Genomic DNA, 22,679 nt, shown 5'->3' on the forward strand with positions numbered 1-22,679 from the left:
TGAGTTGTAGGATTTCTTTATATGTGCAAGATATCAGTCTTTTGTCAGATACATGGTTTCCAAAAGTTTTTTCCCATTGAGTTGGCTGCCTCTTTACCTTTTTGAGAAATTCCTTTGAGGTGCAGAAACTTCTAAGCTTGAGGAGTTCCCATTTATCTATTTTTTCTTTTGTTGCTTGTGCTTTGGGTGTAAAGTCTAGGAAGTGGCCACCTAATACAAGGTCTTGAAGATGTTTTCCCACATTATCTTCTAGGAGTTTTATGGTACTTTCTTTTATATTGAGATATTTCGTCCATTTTGAGTTAATTTTTGTGTAGGGGGTGAGGTAGGGGTCCTCTTTCATTCTTTTGGATATGGATATCCAACTCTCCCAGCCCCATTTGTTGAATAGACCATTATGACAAATTACTGCAGTCCCGAGTGCCGCCCCCTCTGCCTTTTTTCTTTTTAATAATTCAATTTTATTGAGATATATTCACATACCATACCGTCATACAAAGCGTACAATCAGTTGTTCATAGTACCACCATACAGTTTTGCATCCATAACCAAAATTAATTTTTGAACATTTTCATTACCACACACACGAAAGTAGTAAGAATAAAAATTAAAGTGAAAAGGAACAATTAAAGTAAAAAATATCACTGGGTGTTGTCCCCCCCCCCCCATTTTTCTACTCATCCATCCATATACTGGACAAAGGGGAGTGTGATCCATATGGCTTTCCCAATCACATTGTCACCCCTCATAAGCTACATTTTCTCATTGCGGGTTGCTGGTGCTGAGTTCCGACTTGGCGGGCCGGGGCCAGGGGACCTGGCCAGCCCCTGGGGAGGGTAGTGGGCACGGGCAGTATTACCCTCCACAGCCCCCCGGGCCTGAGAAAGTGGAGCCGGCCACAGGCCCCATCTCCCCCACCCAAAATACAACCGTTAAGGGAAGCTTGCCAGAGAAAACCGCCCCCCTTATCTTGCCCGCCACCCCCGTTGCCAGAGCAACTCCCGCCACCACCAGTGCGCATGCACCGTTGCCAGAGCAACTCCCGCCCCTTTTTCAAACGACCTCCGCGCCCTCTCAGAACCAATCCTAGCCTTTATCCCCTCAGCATTGCCATGTAAGGACCCCACACCCCTAACACCGACCCCGCCCTCTATGCCACCCTATATAACTTGTGCTCACCCCTAAATAAACGCTTTTTGGTTCAACCCTCCTGAAGAGAGATTGTCTCGCGCTCCTCTCTCGCCGCCCTCCACACCTTGCACGCCTCCGCCGGGGACTCAGCCAAGTCCCCCGCCTCACCCTCGCCTCCGGGAAGAGCCGCCACCGGTACCCCTCAAGCAACGCCGACCGCAGAGGGTTCCGTGGGTGCCCGCCCCTAGCTGCGACCGCATCTCATATTTTTTTAATTGTAGGATATAACATATATATTTAGAAGTGATAACTTTCCAAGTGCAATATAACAAGTAGTTAAGAGAGCAAATTTCAAAAAATATTATAGGTTACTGTTCCATAGTTTCAGTTATTTCCTTATTATGAAATATGATATATATACAAAAAGGTAATATCTTTCAAAGTACAGTTTAACAAGTAGATATATAGGAAATTTCCAAAATTGTTATGAGTTATTGTACCATAGTTTCAGTTATTTCCTTATTGTGAAATATATATAAAAAAAGGTATAGCTTTCAAATTACAATTTAACAAGTAGCTATTAGAACAAATTTCAAAGCATGCTATGGGTTATGGTCCCACCATTTCAATTCTTTCCTTCTAGCTATTCCAGTACCCTAGCAACTAAGAAAAAGAAAATTATATAAAGATTCAATATTCATAATCCTTTGTTAATTTCCGTCTTGTCTGTTGCTACCCCTTCCTCTAGTTTAATCACTTTCCTGACCTTCAGGGATGTCTAGGCAGTGACCACCCTAACCTGTTCATGTTGAAAAGGGGTGTCAACTTTATGAACAAAGGGGACATATCTAGTTAATGTTCTTGAAGAGGATATTGCCCCTGGGTTTTGGGATTTAGCTGGCATAGGGGCATGCTAAAGGATTTAAGTCTCTGAAGAATAAACTTAGTGAGTGAAACTTTTGTAGAGTCTCAGATAGGGATCCAGGTGCTCTTTAAGGTTTTCAGGACTACTGTTGACTTGGGCTTATCATATTGTGGTCATTTGGCGTATCTAGGTAAATCTTGCGTAGGAGGAACCTCCAGGACAGCCTCTTGACTCTATTCGAATTCTCTTAGCCACTAAAACCTTATTTTGTTGCCTTTCTTTTCCCTTTTTGAGTCAAAAAGCCACTCTCAATCCCTTGATGCCAGGGTCAGGAATGTCCCAGAATCCATGTTCCACAAAATCCATGTCCCACATTGACAGGAAGGCTCATTAATCCTGTCCCACATCAGGGAAAGGGTGATGAATTCATTTGCAGAGTTAGGCACGTCCCTCCAGCAGCTGTCTCTCATCTGTTTTTTGTCGGTGTCCCCTCCATGTACTGTGGGGGACCCTCTATGGCAGGTCACATCCTGAAACCATGGTCCCTGGTGTTCTCCAGCCCCTTTCTAGTTACTTTCATGGAGGAGGAGAAGCCCACTCTGCCTCACCTACTCCACCATCTTCCCGGAAGTCTCACTCCCTCTGTCTTATCGTGTCAGTTCCCTGGCCGTGCTCACATAGGGGCACCCCAAGACTGATTCCCAGAGGTGCTGGTGACTGAGGCAGTGGGCCCAAAAGACAGCAGCAGATCCAGCATCCACAATCCTGGGTTGGAGTCCTGGCTTGTGTGACTTGGAGGGGTTGGTTATCCTCTCTGAGCTGAACTCTCCATCTATTAGAGTGGATATTCGGTCCTAATTCAGGGCTGTTGTGGGGCTCAGACAATGTAAAACGCTTCCTAATCTTATGCCCTACAAAGGGTCATTTATGTGGTTCCTAGAAACAGTTAATATGTTCCCTTGCTGCACCAGGTCAGCACAGCCTCACTGCTTTGCCTCTCTGCCCTCAAAATACCCACTTCTAGATATATACCCAAAAAGAATTGAAAGCAGGGACTTAAACAGGTATTTGCACACTGATGTTCATAGTGGCATTATTCACAATTGCCAAAAGAAGGAAGCAACCCAAGTGTCCATCAATGAATGAATGGTTAAACAAATGTGGCACATACACAAATGGAATATTATTCAGTTGTAGAAAGAAATGAAATCTTGATGCATAAAACAACATGGATGAACCTTGAGGACATTATGCTGAGTGAAATAAGTCAGACACAAAAGGACAAATATTGTATGGTCTTACTAATATGAACTAATTATAATGAGCAAACTCTTGGAGCTAAAATCTAGAGTGTAGGTTACCAGGAGTTAGAAAGAGAATAGGATATGGGGAGCTGATGCTTAATTTGTACAGAATTTTAAATAAGGTTGATTGTAGATGCTAGGAAATGGATAGAGGTGATGGTAGCACATTACTATAAGGATGACTAACCGTGCTGAAGTATAGATATGATTATGGTTGAAAGGGACAGTTTAGGGTTGTGTATGTCACTAAAAGGAAAACTATAGGATAAAATATGGGACTGTATAACATAGTGAACCCCACTGTAAACAATGATTGGTTAATTGTAAAAATACAAGAATGTTTTTACATGAACTAGAACAAATATACATCACTATTACAAGGTGTTAATAATAGGGTTGTATATGGGGAAAATACAATTAATTCAAACTATGGACTATAGTTAACAGTAACATAATATTTTTGCATCAATTGTAAAAAAAAGGTACTATTCTTAATAATGGGGGGATGTATATGGGGCATGAGAAAAAAAATTTTTTTTGAGCAATGAGAATGTTCTCAAATTGATTGTGGTGATGAATGCATAACTCTGTGATTATACTGATAGTCATTGATTATACACTTTGGATGGATTGTATGGTGTGTGAATAACACTTTTTTTTTTTTTAATTTAAAAAGGAATGAAGTTCTGATACGGGCGACAACATGGATGAATCTTGAAGACATTATGTTGCATGAAAAAAGCCAGATGCAAAATGGCAAATATTCTATGATCATATTGATATAAAATAATTAAAATAAGCAAACTCATAGAGTCAGAATCTAAAATTTAGGTTACCAGGGGACCAGGTGGGTGTAGGGAATAGGGCATTAAGGCATTTTTTAAAAATGTACAGTTTCTATTCTGGATAATGGAAAAGTTATGGTGATGGATGATGGTAATGGTATAATTATATATTTGAATATAGTTAAAAGGGAAAATTTTAGGCTGCATATGTTACTAGAATAAAATTTTTTAAAAGAAATCAATGGAACTGGAACAGTGAACCCTAAGGTAAACTTAGGAATATAGTTAATAGTACAACTATTAAAATGTGCTTTCCTCAACTGTAACAAATGTACTACATCAATGCAAGGTAATAATCATATAAGAACCCTGTATTTTATTATTTAATGCATGATTTTTCTGTAAACTCACCACTTCTCTAATGAGAGAAAGACAGAGAGAGAACAATTGGAAACCAGTGATATTTATATACCTGGCACTTCATAAACATTTAATCTTCATATCAATTCCATAAGTAAGGAAAAGAAAAAAAAATCCCTCTGCTCCTCCATTTCTCGTCAGCGGTGTCCTAATCTTGCTTTTTAACCTGGGGCGGGATGTGAGATTGAGGCTGCACGCCTGGGCCTGAGGGTGCCCTGGGTGGGTCACAAAGGGCCCTGGTGCCAGTGTCTACACTGGAATTCCAAGAGCATCGGAAGAAAGCTCAACGGCCGGACTCCGACTTCAGCCCCGGGCCCCGCGATCCTGAAGCCCCAGCCATCCCAGGCTGGCTCGGCCCCGGCTACCTCCCTCCCTCCCTGCCCTCATCCCTGAACTCAAGCTGGGGCGCCGATGCACTGAGCGCAGCCCCAAGCCCGATACAGCCTTTCGGCCCTTGAGACCCGGTCCCGGAGCTCAGGCCCTGCCCGGACGGCCCCCGGGTCCCAGACCCTCTCCAGGCTAACACTCGCTATGTAGAATCAGGCAGCGACCGCAGCGGCTGCGGCCTCCAGGGAGCTGTCCATCCCGTGGTGCTGAAGCTTCCCGCGCCCCTCCTGCAGCCTCCGAGGAACCGCGTCTCCGCAGCAGCCTCCACTCAGGATCCGGCCCCGATTCCAAGACAAGTTTACACTGTTCCAATAGCCCGCATGGATCATCGTCTACCTCAACTGTTCAAACCAACGCTGGTTTGAACTGGAAGCGCCCAGGAGTTCCGAATTTCCTTGAGGAGACCCAGCGAAGGCCCACGACTTGTTCAGACCTAGGTAGTGCACGAGATGGGCAGGACTTGAAGCCCATGCTCCAGCTGTAGGACATTCACACATTATGGACATAGTCCCTGGCCACTCCAGAACTGTCCCATGCGTAGTGTGGGAAGGATGCGCCCTGGGAAAGGTGCCCTCCGTTTCCAGAGAATCGACCCTGTGCCGGCACCCAAGCTGCGCACACACTGCTACCTGCGAAGCAGGAGAGAAAAATCCTTGGAATTCCTGCCATGCACATTCCTCGAATTGGATATGTCCTTCTACTCTGGGTGACGCTCATCTCATGTGGACACCCCCATCCCTTGCCTCCGAAAGTCCTAGTGGCAAGGAGTAAGGTTCAGCTGTTCCCAATGAAGGGTACCACAACTTCGAGTCCAGATATCTGCCCCTAGGGTGTAGTTGGCGAGGTTGCCAAGCTACTTACGCATGATCGTAAAGGCGGTGATGCTGGAAAGCACGAAGAAGCAGGGTACAGCTCCTCAGAGCAGGGACCAATCCAGGAAAGAGGGACCAGAAGGCATACTGAGCAGCCACAAGGCTGCGTTGGTGCGCTGGGCAGAGCCCTGGGAGGGTCTTGCTGCAACTTGGTTCCCGCCTGCAGGGTTTCCCAGGGTCACCACCAAGGGCCTCCTGGAGCTTCGTTATATAACATCGGTCCCGGCGCGCGGTGTGAGTCCGGGAGGGAGACCAGACTGTAGAGGCTGAAGAGTCTGCAGAGCTCGGCCTTCCTGCAGGCGCCGTTCAGCACGTTCCAGGCCTGTCGAGGCCGCAGCCCGTATTCAGTTGGGGCCGTCCAGTTGTCAGCGGCCACCGCCGGGCAACCATGGTCCCAGGAGACTCTCCTGGGGTCCCAGACCCGGTTCCCGCCACCGCCAAACAGCGCTCCTGGCCGAGGCCGGCCGCAGCGGACCGTGCGCCACTGACCTGGCTGTGCAAAAGCTACTGAAAAAGCAGGCGCCGCTCCGGAGGCCCAGGGGCTGGGCCGGACTTCGAATATTGCCAGGCTGCAGAAGAAGCCTTCGAGATCATCGCTCTGCTTTGTGTGCAAGAGAGTATGGAGCGTTTCCTGCGAGGAAGCAGAACTTGCGCCAACGGAAGGTTTCACTAGGGGCTACTGGTGCATGGTTTGTCCCCTGTGGCTTCCGTTGCCAAGTTGCTCCCAGCCAGCCCTGGGAAGGTGGAGATCCAGCTAAGAGTCAGGTCCCTCCACCCATGACCTGCTATGAAATGAAAGTGCGGTGCCCCTTGTTAAAAAAAATCATTAAGAATTTCAAGTCGGCGACGGCAGAGCATTCATTAAACCAAGTGTGGAACCCTTCTAAGTGTGGCCCCTCTGCGACTATGTAATTCCTACACCCATGAAACCTGCCCTCCACCCATCCAGCCCACACAGGTCTGATTAAACTTTATACTTCTGGGGACCTTGGGGTGACCTCCACCCCACCCCAACCCCCACTCCCGTTGCCACACTAAGGGAGGGGACAGGGCAGATGGCTCTAATCAGCATCATTTACACTCTCCTATTGGGGAAACAGCTTACTTCCCATTGTAAACAGCAATACAGTGAATGCATTCCCTGTGGAGGGACAGGGCCACAGGAAGGGGAAGAAGACAGGGGTCTCAGTTCCTCTCTCCAGGTCCTCACTGAGCACAGCTACCACCTGGTTCATGCAAATGGTTTGGGGAGGTGGGTGGCTTAAGGTAAAAGGTTTATCTTAAGGCCCACATGAGGCCCTTTTTAGAGGTGGGAGGTGAGCTGTCTACTGCCTTGCTAAACCTTAGCTTCTTTCTGCAGCTCTAACACCGCACCCCTCCCCAGGGAATGAGGGAGCCAGGACCACACCCGGAGAAGAAAGTGGTTAGGACGGGGTCTTCAGGGAAGCTGCTGCTTGCCTCACTTTCCCCTCTGGCATCTAAGAGAGAGTAGTTCAGATGTTAAAATGATGTTGCACATGGTACTGTCCAGGAAGTCAGCAGAAGGAGGGTAAGGTTCTGCGTGGGCCTAAACAATTGGTTTTTAACTCCCTGAATGCTATCTCATTGTCCTTAAATGATGCTCAACCAAAAAAGAAACTCTAGGTAACAATAACTGATCTGCAGTTAGACAGTAAGAAGAACTTTCAAATTGCAAAAAGCCCTGAACTGTTAGAAGAGCAGAGACAGCAGAGGGCGCCATTGTTGCACAAAGTCATTCAGAGAGGAGGCACCTTCAGGCACCGCATTTTTTCCTCCTACCCTCCCTATCCTGCAAATCCACCCAGAACCCCCACCACCACCACACACACATTCTCTGCTTTACAGGCACACCAAAGGTCACAGAGCTAGCACTCCAGTCTGGGATTCTCCAACTGGCCTCTGAGGGTGGAAGGGTTTTTCCACAAACCTTTTACTTTAAGCCACCCACCTCCCCAAACCATTTGCATGAACCAGGTGTAGCTGTGCTCAGTGAGGACCTGGAGAGAGGAACTGAGACCCCTGTCTTCCTCCCCTTCCTGTGGCTCTGTCCCTCCACAGGGAATGTGTTCACTGTATTGTTATTTACAATGAGAAGTAAAATGCTTGCCCCAACAGAAGAGTGTAAATGATGACACAACCGGAAATATTGTGGCACCACAAAATGACAGTTATAAAGCCTGCGCACTTACATGAACTCAAGTTTATGTTGACATGTAATGGTTAAAAGGCAGGACAATAAATTGTTCATCATGTCAATAGTGTGTTTGCTGTTTGCATATAAAGACTGAATGGGGAAACAGAAACATTAAACAGATGGTTTGAGTTGGGGGGGTGATTATTTTCTTTTTAATTTTTTTCTTGAATTTATGTCAAATTATAAAATGGTTGCTTCCGGGAGATAAGATTCTTGCTGACTTTTTTCCATGCTTCTTTCCAAATTTTCTACAATGAGCAGGCATTGTTTGGATAATGGGGGAAAGAAGTTAAACACACACACGCGCGCGCGCGCACACACACACACACCTGAAAGAGATTGTTTGCTTAAGGTTGCCACAGAGTTAAATGAGGAGGGGAAAGTCCCCCTTTTCCCCCAATGGGTGGCTCCCTTCCCCATAACTCCCCACCGGATTCCCCCCTCATCACTTTCTATAGGAGTCCCTCCACTACAAACCAGAATGTAAATGAATATACTTGGAAAGCCCAAAGAAGCTCTAATCCCAGCCTCCTGCTGAGGTGACTTTTGGCTCCTGTGACTGAGGCACAGGGGGGGAGAGCACAGCCATGGGGGGAGTTTTCCTGAACTTTCTGCAGGGCAGGAACAGAAAATGCCATCTCCATCACTGGATTAATTTCTACTTCTGTTTATTTCAAAATGTTCATGAGCAGAAATTTCTGCCACCCCCTCTATCAATGAGGCCCCCATAAGGTGCCAGTGACAGCTTCCAACTCTCTTCTCTCTCTGCCTCCATCTCTCTACTCTCCCAGGATTCTCTCCACAGTCCCAGGAAATAGGGTAGGTGTGAAGAGGAGAGAAGAGGGGCTGCAGCCTCCACAGGAGCTGGCAGGAAAGACGCTGTCTTGTGCTGCTTTCCTATGGCAGAGATCCAGGTTGGGGAGCAGTGGATTCCTGGCTATTGATTAAATTTTGTTCTGCATGTGGGTTTAATCTCAACAGATGCGAGGGGCATGAAGGCCAGCCAGGAGTCTGTGCAAACTTTCCCTGAATCATCTGCTAATCAGATGAAACTCTGAGGGTGCAGAAAGCCAGAAAGTAAGGACAGACAGAAGCCGAGGCTCCTGATGGGAGGGAGTTGTGGGAAGGGGGATGGGGAGGTGGGGGTGGGAAGAGAGAGCATGGAAAGAGCACTGGAAGGGGGCAGGAGACCAGAGTTTGAATCCCAGCCTGTTCCTAGCTTCCTCTTCTGTTACTCAGAGAATTAGCCACAGGATCCCTTTCCCTTGCTAGGGTTGACCGGCCCTCTCTGAAGGTTTCTTGGGCTATACAATCAGGATCCTGATAACTAACACCCCCACCCTACCCACCCGGCAAGGAAGGATCAGTCCATCCTTCTAATTCCAACAAACAAGTCCCGTCTATCTGGCCCCACATACCTCTCCAGTCTCATCTCTCACTCAGTGCTTCTGTACACTCCACTTCTCTGCCATTTTTCATTCTGCTTTCTCTGCCCGGATTTCCCTTCCCCTTCTTTGGTTAACATCTACTTGTCTTTTTTTTTTTTTTTTTTTACCTATTTTTCTTCAAGACAGTAAAAAAACGATAGTTAGGAATACAACACCTATCATATACATGTTTCGAAGCTTACTACCAAGCTTCAGAGATAAATGTTTGCTGATTTTACAACCAACCCAGATTACTTTTGTTTAACTCTTTTCTGATCTAAACTTTTCTACTTGTCTTTTAAGACTCAGCTCAGACCTGCCTCCTCCAGCAAGCCTTCCCAACTTCCCACCCACTAACTGGATTAGCTGCCCTGGGCTCCTGCAACATTCTAGCATAATACCTTTGTTGTCTTTAACAGCTAATTATTACAGCTGAGGTTTATTGAGCACTTATTAAGTGCCTGGACCTCTACTAGGCCCTCTACACAGCATCAGCTAGTTGAATCCTTAGCATAACCATGTGAGGTAAGTGCTATCTTTACCCCCATTTTATTTAGGAGTTTACAGCCCAAGGGAGGTGAAGGGACTTATCCCAGTGTTGGGGTTGAGGTGTGAACCTCAGGCAGTGTGGCTCCAAAGCCTGCTCTCATCTCGTACCTTCAACTCTATCTGCCCACCCTGCCTCCTGAACATTGAGCATGGTAGTTTTCTGTTTAGGGATGTGAATTCAGCCTTCTCGAGCTGTGAGCCCCAGGAGTGCAGGGTTTCGGTTCCCTGTGCCTCTTCCCTGCCCCTATCACAGTCCCGGGAGGAGCTGAATCCAAATCCCACATTTTCAGGTCCCTGCAGCTTGAGCTCTCCTCCTAGCTCCTCAGCCTTCCTTGCCCCTTCCTGGGCCCTGGGAATGCAGGAAGTGCCAAGGCCTCTGCCAGAGCCTAGACCAGGGCCGACTTGTTGCTACAACCACAACTACCTAGGGCCAGGTTTAACCCAGTTAAAGGAACCTCTGCTAATGTGCCCAGCCCTGGGCCAATACTCCTCAGGCTTTAGCTCAATGAATCCTCACAGCAATAGGGGTATGATTTCCATTTTACAGGTGAGGGAAACCGAGGCCAGGCTAACATCACAGAGCAAGTGGGTGGAGCCAGAAGTGATCCCAGGGTTATATGACCTCAAACCTCAATAGTGTCACCACTGCCTCCCTTTGTTACCGGCAGGGCCACTCATGAAAATCCTCAGAGGATGGGGACTGTGATTCATTGTCACCACCGGTAGCAGCTACACCCAGGCCCCTTGAGAGGCTGGTTGTGAAATGCTGGGCTGGGCAGTCCCTGGCACAGCAGGTTCCCAATGACCATTTATTGGGCAGAGGTCAGCAGGGTGGGGATGATCATCCTCAATTTATAGATGAGGAAGTTGCCATCAGAGAGGAGTAGTGACATTGCCCAAGGTCATCCCTGAGTTAGAGGAAGAACTGACACTTGAACTCAGGACCTTTGAGGACTTTGTGTCAAGAAAGAAGAAGGAGGCTGCAGCAGAGCTGGGGCCACCGGGCCTGGCTTTCCACTCCAATTGCCTGGGCTGGCAGCTTTATGGGCCCTGTAAATCACTGGGATATGTGGGTGCCCATCCCAGCACTAGTGATCCTAAATCAGGTCCTCTCCAGGTGATAAGGGTTTATGGCTGGCCAGGGCTGGGAGATAAGGCTGAGAATGTTAGAACCAGGAACTGGGGGGGTCCACCCTGTGCATCAGTGATGGCAGATAGAGTGAGAGCCTCCATCTGTGCATCCACATTGCAAATGTGCAGGCTTGGCAGTGCCTGCCATTAAAATGCATCTGTGAGGAAGTGCACAGTGTGCAAACACCCCCACCCCCACCTGTGCCTGAAGGGAACACCCAGCATGGCCTAGTTGTCCTCCCCCATCTCACTGGCCCCACCACACTCTCCAGGTGGAGAGGGGTGCTGATGAGAGAGGCTCAGGGTCACCCAGGGGGCCCCTCCCACACTCCCTGTTCCTGAGGGGCCCCAATGCAATGGTCTTTGAAGTGGGTTCAAAGATCATGGGCCAATACCCCGCCTTGACCCCACCAAAGGTTTCCAAGCCTCTTCCCTGTCTGTCAGTGGGCTGGCCTGGGATCACAGGATCCCCCTGGATCAGTCTTCATTCCCAGAAACTGGCTTCCTCCCCATGCCTGAAAGATACTTTTTTTAGTGCCCTATGTACACGAAAAAGACCTTCCAGCATGGAATTGTGGAATTGCTATGGCCCCAGGCTGGCGATTAAATTCTAGACCAATGTCGATAATAGGACCCTAAGCCTGATGCTTATGCCGTTTCCCCAGCTCCCTCCATGAGGCAGTGTGAAACTTGGCCAGGATTATGTGCGTGTGTTGGGGGTAGGCAATCATAACTCTAACCATGAAAGAAGCCCCTTTGCCCAGATTGTTCTGGGGAAAGCACACCCCTTTTATAGTTCCTAGCCCAGGTTCAAAGGCTGGCAGGGGCTGAGAGGTTTGCAGCAGATGGGGAAGAGGCGGGACCAGAAAACTGGAGCTTCCTGTTGATGGAAGGGGCCCAGGCCTCTCTCCCACCCCAGTGTGAGCTTCCCAAACTCCCACAGAACCCTCTCATGTGGGACAAAAGGTATCTGCAGCTAGGAAGGAGACTAGGGGCACTGCAGCAGGAGGGCTGCTGCCAGGAGAGAGGGCACCGTTCCAGAGACCAGGGACAGCTTCCTCACCCCGGGGGCCCCCAGACCCATTTCCTCAAATGCTGAAGACTCCAAGGGCACTCCCCTTTCCCAGGACTCCTCTGGTGACCCTGGCAGGCGGAGAGAAGTACGGGTCTATTAGGACATCTCATCTCTGGGGGCTGCGGGGCCTCCACAGGGCCCGCCTCTCCCCTTTGACCCCATCATTTTCTCTCTCGGTCAGCCCCTTCACAGTCCATTTCTCCACCCTGCCTCTCCCCATCCCCCAAACCTCCCAGGTCTGGCCATCACATAAACACCCACACAGCTTAGCTCTGTGTTGGAAGAGGGGGGTCTTTGGTCTGCCTAGAAATTAAATCAGGAGCAGCATGGAAGTAAACACAAAAAGAGATAAGACCCAGAGAATCAGCAATCTCCTTCTGGGACCATCCATTCAACAAACACCATCGCACATCCCTCAACTCCCTCACGCCCCCGAGGCCGCCTCCAGTCGCCCACCCCTCAACTCCAGCGCTTTCCGAGGCCCCCGGGACGCCGGGAGGAAGGCGAGAGGGCGGCGCAGCGGTCCGCACCAAGGTGGTCCAGGCCAGGAATCCGGGACGCCCACCCCTGTGTGGGTCAAGGACTTTGCGATGTGGCCTCCCTGGTCCCAAACCAGGGACCAGGGGTGGAAAGGATGGCGGTGAGGGGCGCCGCTTCCGAGAGGGAAGGACGCGGAGGGGGCGGAGGGCTTCAGGGCAGGGACCGCACCAGGGGAGGGAAGGGAGGCTCCGCCAGGGGGAGGAGCCCCATCCGCGTCCCGCTGTAGCGGCTGCCTCCCGCCGCCGCTCCGTTATAAAACCCCTGCCAGCATGATCGCGGCACCCCCAGCGGCCTCCTGCATGTGCGACCCCCGGCTCGGCAGCATCTCGGCTCCCGCGCAAGATGAGGCTGCTGCTTGCGCTCCTGGCTCTCGGCGCGGCCCGACCGGTGGCCTGCGCAGGTGAGCGCCACCCCGCCCCACCACCGCCCCCCTCCGGCCCGGTGCCCTTCCCGAGCCCCCCTCTGCGCCCTCTGCCCCGCGCCCTCCGCCGAGGGGGCGGCCGGTGTGTGCGACCTGCGCGTCCGTGCGGGGCTTGCGTGTGCGCGGGGTGCGCCGAGGGCTGCAAGCGTGCGCGGTCGTGAGCGAGCTCGTGTGCGCACACGCGTGTCCACGTGTGGGTGCGTGGGGAGTATGTGCACGTGTGTGCGCGGCTGTGGTGTGTGCGCGCGGCTCGCGCGCATCCAGGAGACGAGAGTGTGAGCTGATAAGAATGCTATTCGACGCCCACGGCCATGGCTCACGTCGGTCTGTCTGGATCGCTGTCGGTCCTGCCGGTGCGCAGTGCCTCGTGGCTGTGCCCGGCCCAGAGCAAGGGCAGCTTGAATGTGTGTGTGTGTTGGGGGGTGGGGGCGTCCTATCATCCCCGCTTTCCTCCCTGGGTTCTTGTCCCCTGGCTTCCCCACCCCCAAACGCGCTCCGAGGAGTCTGGTGGGGGGCACCGTGAGACCCAAGGTTCCGGCCCAGCCGGTCTTTCCGGCTGGGGTGATTTTCGTTTAAAGATTAATGGTGAGGTCGAGCTCTTAATTATTCGCCTAGGTGGGAGGTGGCAGGAGAGGCGTGTTAATATTTGATAAGGAGCTGAAGGCGCTGCGTGTGGCTGGGCACACGGCCGGGAGGCACCTTCCCCGCCAACACCAAGGAGTACGTCCCCTTCGCAGGAAGCCCGACCGGCCCGCCCGCGGGTTCCCAGCCCAGCGACCCCTCGGCGGGGATGGGGTCCCCGGGTTCTTGGGACTCACCTCTTCTCCAGAGTTAGGCGCTCGTTCCTTGGGGTCACGGAGTTAGGGATGAGGGGCCCTCAGCGGCAGAGAGGCAGGAGGATTTAGCTGACCGGTTGTGGGGATGAAGGTAATCTTGCAGCAACTCCGGGCTCCTTTCCAGGGGAGGAGGAAAGAAAAAGGGCAGGAAGTGAAGCATTTCATTGGTAAGGGTAGGACGTTTGAAACCTAGTAAGCAGCCGCACTCAGTAGGAAGAGAAATGCTTTGCAATTGTCAGTCGTCTACCTTGTGACAGAGTAGCTACTAAATCCTAGTTTTCTCATTGAGAAGGCAGGGATAATCATTCTGATTTCAGGGGCTGTTTTAAGGTTTCAGTTAAGGTAACAGGTACAAGCACTTAGCGCCATGCCCTGGTACACGGCAGATACTCCACATGTGAGAGTTGTGAGGGCTCTACCACTGGCCTGGGGCAGGAGGGTCAGGAAATCTACCTCAAGGGACCCCTCACACAAGCACCACCCTTTAGCACCAGGGTTTCTGGCTGAGGGACTTGCCTTCCTCCACTTACTTCACCCCACAGGATACTTGAACCCAGGCTGGATATGGACGTCCCCAAGAGCATCTGCTCCCATTGAGAGAGGGGAAGGGAGAACACCCCTGAGAGCTCCAGACTCCTGGCCAGGAGTTGCTGAGATTTTGCCCAGGACACAGTTGGGTTTTGCTGAGCTGGTTTTCCAGACTGGGAGGGTGGGGTGTACAAAGTCCACCAGAGAGAGCTTCTTCAGTCATTTCTAAAGAAGGGGGTTGTGGCAGGTAAGCCAAGAGTGGGGCACAGCAACTGGGTGACGGGCAGTGGTTTCTAGTTCTCTAATCTTATCTCTGGTTAAGGCAGACGGGCTAGGTAGGACCTGAAGCTTGAAGCCAAGACCTATGACTAATCCGTATTCTTTCCAGGCCCTCTTGGAGGTGCCCTGGGCCAGTGGGCTGGTAATTATCTGCAAAGCTGGCCTCTCATGAATGAGTATGGGAACCTGAGCTGGTTCATGTCCTTGCTACCTCTTGCCGGAGAGGTAGCCACCCCCCTCCCCCATGGACACAGACCTGGCCCCTGGCCTCATCAACATTATGTTTTCCTGCTTCCTGCCTCCTGAAGAGATTAGTTACAAGAATGTTCAGTCAAGCAGGTCAAAAGTGTCCATGATTAAGACAGTGGATCAGAGGTCACCACTACAAACCCAGGAGTGAAGCCAGAGCCAGGGAAGAGCACATTCCTAAGAAAAGCACAACTCCCAGCTCAGCCTGAGCCAGATGAACCCCCCAAGGAGGCCGAGTGGGGTCTCCACCCTTCAGGGCTGGCTCCTGAGGACTCTGGCTTGAGGAAGGCTTTCCCGGGAACAGCTTGCCGGGAGAGGCCCCTTCTGCCTTCAGGGTTTCCAAAGGGTAAAGATCAGAACAAGGAGCCTCTTGGGGTGCAAATGACCTCCCATTCATCATCTTCTCAGGAATTCTGTGAGTTCTCATCTCCCTCTAGGAGTTGGGAAGGGCAGGGATTATCTGTAGCTCTTTCTGACTGAGAAGGAATGTGAGGCTCAAAGAGGTTAGTTAACTCCCTTGGAGAGATGAAGCCCAAGGCAGAGCCGGGGCTGGAAACTGGGTGAACAGGCTCAAAGAGGTTAGTTAACTCCCTTGGAGAGATGAAGCCCAAGGCAGAGCCAGGGCTGGAAACTGGGTGAACAGGCTCAAAGAGGTTAGTTAACTCCCTTGGAGAGATGAAGCCCAAGGCAGAGCCGGGGCTGGAAACTGGGTGAACAGGCTCAAAGAGGTTAGTTAACTCCCTTGGAGAAATGAAGCCCAAGGCAGAGCCGGGGCTGGAAACTGGGTGAACAGACTCCAGTTTAAGAGCTCTGCCCCCTAGTACGAAGGGGTCTGGATGGGAATCGGCCACAGTGGAGTCCCCCAGGTACAGCACCTCCTGGCAGCAGCAGAGCCCTGCCTGGGGCAGGGAGTGGACACTGCAGGGGCTGTTTGGGTCTGTGCCAGCAGGGTGGGCAAAAGGATTTGATGCTCCGCAGGGCCCATAGAAAGGGTGACCTTGTCCTGTGGCTGTCCACTCTCCTGGCCTAGAGAGTCCCCTCCCCTCAAGCCTCACCTTCCCATCATGGCTCCATCCCCACCCAAGGGACCCCCCCCACCCCGGCCCAGGCCTCAGACAAGGTTGGAGTTGGTGGGGGTATAGCCTGGGCAAGAAGGGAGGGAGCAGATGTGCTCAGAGACCTCTGCCAGGCTGAGCTGTGTTTTTCTTTGGAATTCACTTTTCCCTGAGTTCTTGCAACCACTCCATTTCTCTTCTCTCCCTACCTCTCTTCAGCTTTGGCCTTCTGTGTGCAGATAGGGACGTACTTAGGTTTTGCCGAGTCATAGGAAGGAAGACAAGGGTTAGGGGGAAGGGCATGGCCCGTTGATGGGACTTTTCTGCGTGCTAGCCTGCCTCCTTCTGGAAATGCTCCTTCATTCAACCCCCCACAGCCCTATGAGGTGGATATTATTAGTCCCATTTCACAGATGATAAAACTGAGGCTCAGAGAGATTGAGTGTCCTATCTCCAATCCCAGGCACAGCCAAAATTCCCAGCTCTGGATCAAATGCTTTGTTCATCCTGCTGGCACAGCCTTTTTGAGAGATGCTGCGTTCTACTACCCAGAGGCAGAGCCAGGATTAGAACCTGAGTCTGTCTGGCCCCAAAGCCCAGGACTGTGGGGCAGTGGGGGAAGAAGAGGGTAGGGAAGAGGCCTGGCTGTCTTCCTCACTGTGGGGGCTATAAGAGTTTAGCCAAGAATGAGTCTTAAGAACACAAGGTGGGGAGTGTTTTGGGGAGGGGCCAGCCTAATCTCCTGCATCATCTAGGATCAACTCTGGGAAGGCAGCCAGGCCAGGCAAACCAGAGGGCTCTATTGTGGTAGGAGGGGAGGCCTGGCCTCTAATCCTCTTCCTCCTGTCCTGGATTGGGGTGAGGGGGTGCAGGGAGGGAGAGGGAAGGCTGATGCCCAAGCGGTGGAAAGTGTCCAGCTGTCCAGGCTAGCCCCATGGTTGGAGCTGACCAGTCTCAGGGAGCACCCCTGAGGGTTGGCAGCTGCTTTGCCCCACCCTACCCAAGGGGCAGTATCCAGGGCAAGATGACCAGTTGATTAGCCCATGGGTGGGCGCCTGGCTGCCTCTATCACCTCCTTGCCCCATCCCTACACTTTCTTTTTAAGTCTCTTTTGCCTGAGACCTTGGTCCCAGACTCCAGGAACGCTCCATCCCCAACTCAAGGGAGAGCTTGGGCCCCAGGGATTTTCCTACCCTTTGATACACACCCCCTTCCACACACACACACTGCTGTTTGTGTGCACACAGTTCACATGCTGATAGTGACATATGTGTGCTCAGATACATCGACACATACGCCCAGGCCTCACATCCTTCCTTCTCCGTTCCAGAGTCCCACTGGTGCTACGACATTCAAGCCGAGGCTCCCAACTCCGTCTGCGAGGGTGAGTACAGCAAGTCCTGGGGACAGGCCTTCTTGCATGTCCACCCGAGATGGGCAGAGAGGATGAGGGGTGATGGTGGCCCTCCAATCAGATATCGGTCCCCCTAATCCACACATGCACACACACATGCATTCACTCCCATTACTCAGAGGACATGCAGTTAACTGAGTCTCCACTGGTAAGTCCCTGGGAAATAAACCAGCAGCAGCCATAGCGAAGGGAAAAAACATTCCAGCCTGGCAGAAACTCTGCGGTTTATCTGCTATTTCCTACAAAGACACCGCAGTTGGTTCTATTCCAGTAACATCCCCTGCAGGTGGACCCTGGGAGACCAGTTCTTTGTACTTTTTATTTAATTGCGACCAATTTCCTCACAGTCTGCGTTTTCCTGCCTCTGCTGGGTTTTGGTGACTGGACAGTCCTACCTCAGTCCCTGCCCCCTGCACGATAGGGTGTTGGGGTTGCTGGGGGTGGAGGTGGGGTGGGGTGGGGATCCAGGGTCCTCTGGGGGTGTTTCTGCCCCCTACCCCAGCTCCCCCCAGTTCTCAGAGAGCACTGCTGGAGTGTCGGAAAATGCTTCGTGTCGATGTGTCCTGTGTGGGGAAACCCTTCCTCGAGCCGCCTTCCAGGGGGCTTGTGCTCCACGGCCTCCAAACCCTCTCCCATTCATTCATCTTCTTCAATCTTCACACCATTCCTAGGAAGCAGGGATCACCTCATCTTACAGATGAGGAAGCCAGAGCTCAGAGAGTGAGGGGATGTGTCCAGCACCTGGTGGCTGTCCCCTACCCCAGGCTGACAGTCATCACCTGGCAACGCTGTTCTCACCCGGCCCCACACCCAGACTGGCTGGCTTTGCATGTGTGTGAGGAGGAGGAGGAGGAGGAGGAGGAAGCCCAGGGAGGGTGAGGGCAGGCTCTGTGTTGAGCACCCTGCCTCCCAGCCTCACCCAAGACCTTGCCCACATGTGAGCTGGGTGCATGGGCCTGATCTCAGTAGGCAGAGGAGGCCCCTGACTCTCAGCCTATCCTCCCTCCCCGCTCAGGGCCAGACAAGTGGGGCGGAGACTGCCAGAAGGAGCAGCAGTCCCCCATCAACATCGTCACCACAAAGGCAGAGGTGGACCACAACCTGGGGCCCTTCTCCTTCTTTGGCTATGACGGGAAGAATACGTGGACTGTCCAAAACAATGGGCACTCAGGTGGGTCTCAGGTGGGCTGGTGGAGGCCCAGGTGGGCTTGGACACCTGGATTGGAGCCTGGTTCCAATTTGCTGAGGAGAGGTTGGAAAGCCCAGGGAGGGGCGGGGGAGGAGGGGGGAAATCGGGAGGGCTTCTGAGAGGAGGGAGCGCTCTAGCTGTGTTTTCAGCACTTTCATCAGGTCAGTCTGGGGTGGGGGAGGGGAAGAAGGGACAATGTGTGCAAAGGCGCAGAGGCTGAAACAGCTTGGGGTGTTCGAGGAGCTGCGAGTAGTACCCCGTGGATGAAGGGCACAGTGTGCAGCAGGAGGGGCCAGAGCCCACACCGGGGTCAGCGGGCTGAAGAGTTTGGACCTTACTCTGAGGCACCACGAAGGAGGTTGAAGCAAGGGCTGGATCAGAGCCAAGCTGCATGTTTGGGACACGTGTAGGGGTGTGTGCAGGAGGGGAGGAGGCAGACAGAGAGGCAGGGAAGGAGGCCAGAGGGAGGTCTGGGGCTGACCCTCCACTGGGCTCAGGAACGTTCTGGCTGGGATGAGGGGCTGGGAAGGGCCGAGGGGAGGAGGGTGCAAGGCCTCTGTCCTGCTCCTGTGCCCTCCAGTGATGGTGCTGCTGGGGGACAATGTCATGATTGCTGGAGGAGGACTGGCTGCCCAGTACCGAGCCAAGCAGCTGCACCTGCACTGGTCTGTGGAGCTGGATCGGGGCTCGGAGCACAGCCTGGATGGGGATCGCTTTGCTATGGAGGTGAGGCCCCTCCCCGGGCCACGGCCTTGTCTGGGCCCTGGGGCAAGGCGGGAGGTCCAGCCCCGTCATGGGTCCTTTCTTCACTCCCCCCTCCCACTTCCCCAGTTGCACGTAGTACATGAGAAGGAGAAGCAGACATCGAGGAACCAGAAAGAGGCCCAGGACTCCAACGATGAGATTGCAGTGCTGGCCTTCCTGGTGGAGGTGGGATCCCCGTGCCCCTGCTCCGTTTCTCAGTGACTTCTCCCCAGGCCGAGTGGGGAGCCCAGAGCCTCTCGGGGCTCAGTCCCAGACGCTGCCTGCCTGTCCCCACTCCTACCCCAGATTAGGAGAATGAGCCGGCTTCCCACAAGCCCCTCTCAAGCCCCATCCCCTCCCATTCCAGGATGGATCCGAGGAGAATGAGGGCTTCCGGCCGCTGGTGGAGGCGCTGTCCAAAATCCCCCAGCCCAGTGAGTCAGGGTGGGGAGGCAGGAGGGGGGCTCACAAGGGAAGGGGGCAGGAGTGGAGGGGCGGCCTGGGCTCTCGGAGTAAGGTATGAGAGGGGGCGCCTTGGAGCCGCAGAGGTCAGAACCCCCTCACTGACAGGACCCCCTGTGCTCCCCCCGAACCCCAGATACGAACACCACGATGAGTGCCAGCTTGTTAGACCTGCTACCCAAGAAGGAGAAGTTGAGGCACTACTTCCGCTACCTGGGCTCACTCACCACGCCAAACTGCGATGAGAAGGTCGTCTGGACCGTGTTTGAAGAGCCCATTCGGCTCCACAGAGACCAGGTACAAGGGTCTGGGGTGACGGTGCGGCCTCCCACTGCTGGGCTCCCCAGAAACCATCCTCTGGGTACACACAAGGTCCTCTGGGGGGGGGGGGGGAGCAGCCGAGGCCCATTGACTCAATCCACAGACATTCTCTGGGGGAGACAGACAAATGTCCCAGCCATTCTGTCCATGTTGAGGGCTGGAGGCCAGCCCACAGGGGGCCGTGGCAGGGGGTGCTCAGGAAAGGCCTCCAGGAGGAAGTGGCTTCTGGGCTGAAACCTAAAATGTAGGTTGGAGTCAGCCAGGTAAGGGCAGGGAACCAGCAGAGGGGGAGGTCCAGGGTTGGCCTGGAGGGGCTGTGTGAGGGTCAGTGTGAACCTGACACGAGAAAGTTCATTCATTCAACAAATACTTATTGAGCCCTTCCAGAATGCCAGGCTCTGGGGATACAGCAGTGAACAAATGGGCCCAAATCCCTGTCTTATGGCACTTTTAGTCCACAAAAGTGGCTCTCAAAGTGTGATCCCTGGTCCAATGATGTCAGCATCATCTGGCAGTTTGGCAGAAATGCTAATTCTGAGGTCTCCCCCCAGACCTACTGAATCAGAATCTGGGGTGGGGAGGGCAGTGATCTGGGGCCCGAGAAGCCCCCCAGGTGAATCTGATGCACACTCAAGCTTGAGAACCCCCGTAACAACAGGAATAATGATGCTAGTGGCCCTCAAAACTGTGAGCTGCGTGTCCACTCTGCTAAGGGCAGCTCATGGTAACTGAGCCCCTGCCAGTGCCCAGCGCTTCACATCCCTTATTTGTTTAATCGGCAACCTTGAGAGGTAGGGATTCTGAGCCCCTCTGTCCGCAGGAGGGCTCTGAGAGGTGAGATGACACAGCGGCAAGTGACTCGCTGAGCCCTGGTCTTTCCTGCAGATCCTAGCCTTCTCCCAGAAGCTGTTCTACGACAACCAGCAGAAACTGAACATGACCGACAACGTCAGGCCCCTGCAGCGCCGGGGAAAGCGCCCCGTGTTCAAGTCCCAGGCAGCGGGCCTGCTGCTGCCCTTGCCCCTGCCCGCCCTGCTGGCTCCCACGCTCGCTGGCCTGGCGGCTGCCTTCCTCCACTGAAGGCTCACTGCTGGACTCTTGACCTCTGACCTCAACCTTTAGACTTCGACCTCTGTTTCTCGGGCTTCCTGGAGTGGAATTTGGGGATGATTAAATATGGGTATATTTTTGGATAAACCTTTCTCAGGTCTGTTTTCAGTTTCCCACAACCACGGCGCCCTGTTCCCCTCACCCCACCCCTGTCCTGGGGCCGGTGCCTTCTGGCCAGGAGATTCCTTCCAAGCAGGGGCCACCAGGCACTCCCACCCCTGCCTCTGCAAATGGCCTGTCTACACCGCACGCTCTTCTACCCTGACCTCAGGAGACGCCTTGGAGAGCCAACATGGTGAAGCCAGAGGAGTTCCAATCCAATCTCCTTGTATGCAGCAGAGGAAACTGAGGCTCAGAAAGGAGAAGGGACTGGCATGAGGTTCTGGCAGAGCTAACAGAGACCCCAGCCCAGGGCTTTCTCCTTTATACGGAGGGTGGAGGGTGGAGGGTAGAGAGTGTCGGTATGGTTCAGGCAAGGTGGGTGACGGGGAGTTCATTTATTTGCACAAATAATTCTCAAGCATCTTTGTTCTAGGCGCAGGGGATATGGCAAGGAATAAAAAAAATGCCTGTCCTTCTGGGGTTCACAGCCTAGCGGGGAGACAGCTTAGAAATAAACACACTGTACAATAAACATGCGTGCTGTGGGGAGGATCCTCAGGGAAGGGGAAGTGACAGCCTTAACACTGCGCTCAGGAAGGTGGCGGGATGGGCCTCGCACGTCTGAGCAGACTGGAGGAGCCCGGGGAAGGCCATCTGGAGGAAGAGCACCCCAGGCCTGGGACATCGAGTGCTCAGGCGTCAGGCAGGGCGCCTGCTGGAGGAGCCGCGGGGAGGGGGAGAGCGCGGCAGTGAGCCAGAAGGGGCAGGTTGCGCAGGGCCCGGGAGGCCGTTGGAAGGACGTCGGTTTTGGTTTCCAGGGTGAGCGAGCTGGGAGCTACCCGGGGTTTGAGCAGAGGAGGCTCATGCTCTGGCTCAGGTTTGACAGGATCACACCCTCTGCTTTGCGGGGCAGGGACTGAAGGGGTAAGGGCAGAAGCAGGGGAACAGCCAGGAGGCTGTACTGCAGGCCTCAGGAGCTGGATTTGCTGATGGGGATGAGAAGAGTCCAGAATGAAGCCAGGGACGTGGGGCCTGGGCGCTAGGGGCTGGCAGTGAGGATTCCACCACCAGCACAGAGTGCGGCTCTAATGGTTTTTTCCATCTTGGGGCCCGAGGGAGTGAGACTAGGGTGCAGGAGCCCCGGGGAGAAGGAAGTGAGGGACAAGGGCAGCCCTTGGGAGCCAGGGATGGAGGGGGCCAAGCACTTAGGCCTCACCAGCCAGGGCAGAGCTGGAATTTGGAGGCACCCGAGCCTTGAGAAGGGGTGG

At 53.0% G+C, this 22,679-nt stretch overlaps 1 protein-coding gene and 1 long non-coding RNA gene across 5 annotated transcripts in view; one reads left to right on the plus strand and one right to left on the minus strand.

Annotated features, from left to right (window-relative positions):
• The window catches only part of LOC119513941, a 38,851-nt gene extending 24,049 nt beyond the window's left edge, over positions 1-14,802 (minus strand). For all 4 annotated transcript variants that reach the window (XR_005212728.1, XR_005212725.1, XR_005212726.1 and 1 more), the window contains exons 1-2: positions 14,489-14,802; positions 13,941-14,074 (exon numbers count right to left, since the gene is read on the minus strand). This is a non-coding gene — a long non-coding RNA (uncharacterized LOC119513941). The remainder of the gene's footprint in view (positions 1-13,940; positions 14,075-14,488) is intronic.
• Positions 12,950-21,396, plus strand: CA4 (carbonic anhydrase 4). The gene is made up of 8 exons (XM_037809411.1): positions 12,950-13,101; positions 17,400-17,453; positions 18,499-18,654; positions 19,253-19,398; positions 19,504-19,602; positions 19,784-19,850; positions 20,015-20,175; positions 21,085-21,396. The coding sequence occupies exons 1-8, from the start codon at positions 13,044-13,046 to the stop codon at positions 21,277-21,279; spliced, it is 936 nt and encodes a 311-aa protein (XP_037665339.1). The 5' UTR covers positions 12,950-13,043; the 3' UTR covers positions 21,280-21,396.
• Positions 21,397-22,679: the final 1,283 nt, after the last annotated feature.

Source organism: Choloepus didactylus, chromosome 18 (genome assembly GCF_015220235.1).
Source record: "Choloepus didactylus isolate mChoDid1 chromosome 18, mChoDid1.pri, whole genome shotgun sequence".
Lineage (NCBI taxonomy): Eukaryota > Metazoa > Chordata > Mammalia > Pilosa > Megalonychidae > Choloepus > Choloepus didactylus.

What these genes read in the sequence shown, in the direction of transcription:
- CA4 (XM_037809411.1), top strand. Translation starts at nt 13,044, where the DNA reads ATGAGGCTGCTGCTTGCGCTCCTGGCTCTCGGCGCGGCCCGACCGGTG. An exon ending in TCCCAACTCCGTCTGCGAGG is followed by an intron (nt 17,454 to 18,498) that starts GTGAGTACAGCA and finishes CTCCCCGCTCAG; the next exon opens with GGCCAGACAAGTGGGGCGGA. An exon ending in CCAAAACAATGGGCACTCAG is followed by an intron (nt 18,655 to 19,252) that starts GTGGGTCTCAGG and finishes TGTGCCCTCCAG; the next exon opens with TGATGGTGCTGCTGGGGGAC.